General features: G+C 39.6%; 1 protein-coding gene across 2 annotated transcripts in view; it reads left to right on the forward strand.

The window, feature by feature from the left end:
- The window catches only part of PARP8 (poly(ADP-ribose) polymerase family member 8), a 118,360-nt gene extending 116,841 nt beyond the window's left edge, over positions 1–1,519 (forward strand). For both annotated transcript variants that reach the window (XM_075727251.1, XM_075727252.1), the window contains 2 exons: positions 90–174; positions 809–1,519. In XM_075727251.1, coding sequence (XP_075583366.1) covers positions 90–174; positions 809–911 — 188 coding nt within the window. In that variant the 3' untranslated portion in view covers positions 912–1,519. The remainder of the gene's footprint in view (positions 1–89; positions 175–808) is intronic.
- Positions 1,520–6,000: the final 4,481 nt, after the last annotated feature.

Consider the following 6,000-nt stretch of genomic DNA (forward strand, 5'->3'; position numbering starts at 1 on the left):
TATTCAGAGTATACAAAAGAGGAAATCTTTTAAAGCAATATTTTCCAGGCATGTTTTCATCACCATGAAATTTATTCTTTCCCTGATAGTGATAACCTCATCCGATCTGCACAAACATGGAGAGATATGGGTAGTTCCCAATACGGATCACGTGTGTACAAGATTTTTCTTTGTGTGAGTACAAAGCTTCTTTTAACATTCAACTTCTGTTTGTCCTAGACCTTTTTCCCCATGTTCCCTCCAATAGTTGTAATTGAAGTAGATAAAAGATGTATCTTCCTGACTCTTTTCAGTATCACTTCATTTTTTGTCTTTCTATGTACTTACTTTTGTTAGGAAATATATGGATAAGCTAGTGACAAAGGATTAATAGAGGTTTTGTTATAGAATAAATGGATGGAGAGTTACTGACTTTTCCCACTCTATAGCATTACCTCATGTTACAGTAAGCCTATCCATGTATCATAAAATATCATTTCTATTTGTCTGTATGTTTTAAAGCTGAGGAATTCATTAAAGGCTTCCTGTCTATGATGTAAGCATTTCCCCTCTCACCTGTGACTTGTCCCCTTTGGGTCCTAGTGGCTTATTCAGCCTCAGGGTTTCGATGACAATGGCAGCCTTACCACCCTTCAGTCTCTAGAGTTTAGGATCTGCCTATAATGGTGAAGTGCAGCAGAGCATTTTAATAGAAATATGCTAACATATGGAATAAGCACTCTTATTATTGAATAAAACCGAGTTTTGGATGTTTTTAAGTAGATTAATAAAACACTAATTTGATTTTATTTTCTGTACTTTTTTTTAGGTATGAAGATGGTCAAGTTGGTGATACAAGTATAAATACACAGGAACCAAGCATTCATAAAGAGATTCTTCGAGTCATTGGCAATCAAACTGCTACTGGTTAAAAGGACCACTCTTATTTAATTGATGTGATTTGGAAGCCTTCCTCAGTCTCAAAGCTGGATTTTGAACTGAAGAAGATGCAAAAAACTAATTTATTATTATTATTCTAAGCAAATTAACCCTTTGAATACTTACTGTTTTCTTACTTAGTATTTCTTATCTCGTCAAAATACCTGAGATGGTATGAATTAGCAACTGTAGGGGTGCAAAGTCTATTAATATACTACAGCTAATAATAATTAAACAGGCATTTGGGTTGCTCACAATAAACAGACTTTAAAAAGGAGTTTTGTGCTGATATTTTTATATTAAACTTCAATTGGAGGTTTTAGTACTGTATACTGGCATTTTAAATTTAGAATGACTGAATTATAAGCGAGAGAGAAGATTTTATAGCGGAGCACCTGTATTATGCAGGATACTTTGCAATAAGTAAAATATTCTCGTATTTAAACACAATAAAAGGTTGTCTGGAACATGTCAAATTAAAGAGATTGGTTACCTGCAGCTATCTTTGATTCATTTTATTTCACACAAATGCAGCTAGGATTTAGAGTCAAAGGTTAAAACAACAATACGTTTTTTATTTAATGAGTGAAACAAAGCAAAAAGTAATGAATGGGATGGTGTATGTTTAGTTTTCTTTATCTTCTCTGGAAACACTGTCTCATCCATTAAGCAGCTCAGTTGCATTTTTTAATTATACAAGCCTAGCAAACATCTGGAAATCCTGAAGCTGTTAACTTCCTTTTTACAAATTTGGGTTTTATATACTAGATTTTACAGTTTTTTTAGATCATCAACGTTCTTTAATTTTTTCATCTTAACTTCAGTGAAACTGCTCTATGGTTAAATTTAGCCACATATTTAAAAGTACATGCTGAATTAAAGCTTTTACGTGATTGAGTTGGTTGTTGGTACATCAGAAAATACAAACAAATGCAAAATTTTACTGATCTTGGTGAAATATTTTCATTAATTTATTCCTAAGGGAGAACAACCAATTCAAATCTCTCTGTCCTTTAAATTAACAACTGTTTTTTCCAAGTGAGCGTGATGGCAGCACAGGTGGAGAGGGACCCAGTCTCTAAGGCATAAAGCATATCCTGTGCCCTGATGAATGCCCTTGGCAGCCTTCACAGTAGCTATCCTGAAGCATCAGTCATATCCTTGAATATGGGCACCAGTTCAACCTACCCATCTGTGCAACTATTACAGGCCACCTCAGAAAGGAAAAATAGACTGAATCCTCTATTATGTTATTTTCACAATAAAGATACTGAAGTGACAAATAACAGCACAACAGAGCACAGGCATGTTTGTTTCTTTTAAACAGAACTGCATTGGATATGCTGTAATGGGTGATTACTTCTTTCTAGTGCAAGGTACACTCCCTTACTGCTTGCTGCAGTTGAAGTGCCCTGCAATTGAAATAGTGTTATTGGGCCTAGGAGCACATACTTGGAGATGTATTTCAGCGTTCCGGACTTCTTTGCTGGGGACTTGAGTTTTTCTGGGTTCACATCCAGACTTGTGAAGCCAATCATGTTTGCAAATCCCCATCTTGCTATTGAATTTCTGTTGACTTTCACCCCCATTTGGTGGATCCCTAGCTTGAGAATCACTACTCTAATTGTTATCTTTTGTGTTGGGACACAGGTTAACTTCTTGAAACAAAGAGGATTTCTGAAACTTGTCTATCTACGTAAGGACTGCCTTAGGTTGTGTAACTGCACAAAATCAACATAATTCAGAAGTGGAGCTGAAACCCTTGAATGACCATCTCACTATAATTTGTCCTGCCATGTGTGTCTGAATCATTATGTTTTGCATAACAAAAAGAAACTAGGAAGCAAGTCCACAAAGATATCCTACATTGACTTTCTGGGCTGATAGTCCACCCCTCTGGGAGGTCTTCTCAAAAAACTAGGAGAAAAGAAAGATGAACATGAGTGAGCTGGAGAAGCCAAGTAAGCAGTCATCTTCACTGTCCCCTCAAGCTGCAGCAGGGACACAAGTGAACCCCTTGAAGGAAGAAACTTGGAATGTAGCTATGGCAGCAAGTCAGCATTGGTTTGCACGGTAGGATCATGATACTGGCCATGCATGGTGCCATCATAAGTACAGCCACTGGAAAGGGGAGGGAAAATACATCTCTGCAAAATTTTAAGACTGCTCAGAGGTTTGTTTTAAATGGATGAGCAGGAGGAAAGGACAGCATGGAGGAAAGCAGGGCTCTGAGGTATATGGAGGCCTTGCTGTTGTAAGGTGCCCACTTCAGGGAGTACCGAGGTGACTGCTGTATACGTGGGGGAGGAGGGTGGCCAAGAGTGAAAGGCCGAATGTGACGAGCACAGGTGTTATAAAGCAGTGGAAAAGGGCAAAACCTTTCAGGGAGGAAGGTAGTTCTGAAGGGATGAGGGGTTTGCTGGTAGCAAAGAAAAAAAAAATGAGGAGCCACTGAATTACTAACAGGCGGCATTAGCAGCTTAGGTCTCACACAGTGCGTGGCAGGAAAAGGGACTAGGAGAATAAATCTACGGTGTGGGGAAATACAGCCTGTGGAGGTATGGGGCAGCACCATGCCCAGGGCAGCTGGGCCACCTGGGAAGGTGTCACACTGTAGGGGACAGTGCAAGGACACAAAATCAGTGTCACACACAAACAGCAATTGAATTAAACCAAAATTCACTTGCTACACAATAACTTCGTCACTTTTTTCTTTAGCCAATATATTAACGAGAAACTTCTTCTAAGGTGTTATATTATCTGCAGGTGAATATGAGTCTTAAGATCGTTTAACAAAGTATTAGTTCTCATCATTTTTAAAAGGTGAGGGGAAAGAGGGAGGTTCTTTGGGCGTCTGTTACTAAAAAATAAATAACCCTTCCATAGCAAACTTTAAAGCTGAAACAAAGACTTTATCATCAAGAACTGGAATGAAAAAGCCCAAGGATGAGATTTTCTTTAAAGGATTGAAAAATTGAAAAAATTGAAAAAACCTTGTGGTTTTATCCAAGGGTTGAAGTTGCATATTGCCAAATTCTTCCAAATACTTACATTCACATGGATTCCAGGGGATGAAAAATAAAAAGCCAGGGTCGTCTGAGCAAGGACCCTGTGTTATCCCCAAAGCTCTTGCATTTCCCTTCCTCTGTTATCATGCACACGTATTGGTGATAGAGCAATCTTTATAACTGCTGCTGTAAAGAGGTAGGCTTTTCACAGATAGCTTTTAATCAAAGAAAATAGAGTCCTAGGCTCTACTATCTCTCTTGGTAGAAATCTCCATGAAGCCATAGCTATCTAGCTGTGACCATGTCCAGCACAGAGCAACCAAGGGAATTCTTGGGAAAGAATTTTCTAACTTCTTCCTACAATCCCACAACAAATTACAAGCTTTCAAAGGGGGAAGGTTTGATGGAAAAATTATGTTAATACCTTAATGTTGCACCCTAATTATGAATTGCTATATTTATACTTCTGAATATTTTAAACATTGAGAGAGGAATACAAAAAGATGCTTTAAAACCTTGCTTGAGATTCAGGCAGATACTTAGCATTCAAGGGGTTAAGCAATTTGAGTTATCTTCTTCTATGATACGAATCAGCATAGCTCTGTTTTCTTCAGCAACTGTTTTGATAACCTGAGTCTTTAACTCCATATTACTTAACATAAAATGGCCAGTTTGTGTAATATTCTGCTTAATATTTTACAGGAACTAGTTGATGACACCAGAATTATTTTTGCTTATATTTTTCCTCTAAAGCCCTTGAAAAACTGTTATTGATGCTGTGTAATTTTAATATTATAGCTGTTGGTACTAAAAATGCATCTGATGAATAATGCTAAGATTATCCTTTTGTTAATGCAAATACAAGATCACTCCAAATGAAGACTTTGTGCTTAGATCAGTTATACTTTGTTATAAACCACTTACTACTGTGGAAGCAATTAGCATACTTGCAACATGGATGAGTACAAAGTCAAAAAAAAATAACGAGAAAGAGACAACTGAATGCAGAGATTCATGATTTAAAAAGAAACACTAAAAAAACCCTAAACAAATATAAAACCAGTATCTAGTTACTTAAGCATTGCATTAATTTAGATGGATTTCTTCTTGGCTCTGGAAAACATAAGTCAGATACAAATTGTACGAGCCATGACTGACAGGGAGGTGATGCTATGGGAGCAAAAGCACTCTGTAATCTTAGCATTTTCACAACAGATAGGTTTGGGGCCTGATCCTGCGTTGTGCTGAGCGCCTGTCAGAGGTGCTGAGGGTCCGGCCCTTGCACAAGCGTAGGTGGTTTTTGTACCAGTCACTCCTCGCCCTCATGGTAAGTTTTTTAGAAGCTGCTGAGGCGAAGGCCTGCTGGGATGGGCTCAGCATGCAGACGCCCACGCATCGCCTGGCCTGCGGACCCGGGTGGGAGTTCGCAGGACTCGGCTTCTCCTCGGCTACACGATGGTGGGACGGCAGCCACGCTGGCGGGAGGGTGACAGGGAGAAGGGGCTGGAAGGGCGCTGGCCACGCATCCACTCGTCCCTTGGGGCACGTAGGGTCCTGCGGCACTTTATTTGCAAAACCGAGGCAGTAATCTGGTGTCCTGCGCAATTTCTTCGTTCAAACACTACCTCAAGGTGAAAGATGAGCCTGTTGACTGAACTGAGCAAGGTCTGCTGCTTGGAGAGCGGTTAAGACATGTGTAGCACTGAAAGTTGTTCAGGAAGGCTCTTGAGTCTAGTCAGCCAGGGCTGTGATAATAATCAAATTTATTCCTTAAAGCGCTCAGGAGTGGAGGGACACTTGTACTTCCAAAGGGGATAAATAAAAATGGGAAGATTTACTCAAAGCAGAGCGGCATTCTGCGTGCACAGTGTCGTATAAAATGCACAAGGATGTCGCCGGTAGTTTGAACTTCTGGATTTGGTTTTGGGAGCATCAGGTCTGAAGGTGCTGACCTCCTCTGTCTTTCCCGGAATGACAGTTTCGTACCCCTGCTCACCAGCTGGAGCAAGAGCCGCCAACAAGAGCAGGGGCAGTAAAACACCTTGAGCTGCTGTTTTGTAGTATTTTGATTGCG

The sequence above is a fragment of the Pelecanus crispus genome, chromosome Z (genome assembly GCF_030463565.1).
Source record: "Pelecanus crispus isolate bPelCri1 chromosome Z, bPelCri1.pri, whole genome shotgun sequence".
Lineage (NCBI taxonomy): Eukaryota > Metazoa > Chordata > Aves > Pelecaniformes > Pelecanidae > Pelecanus > Pelecanus crispus.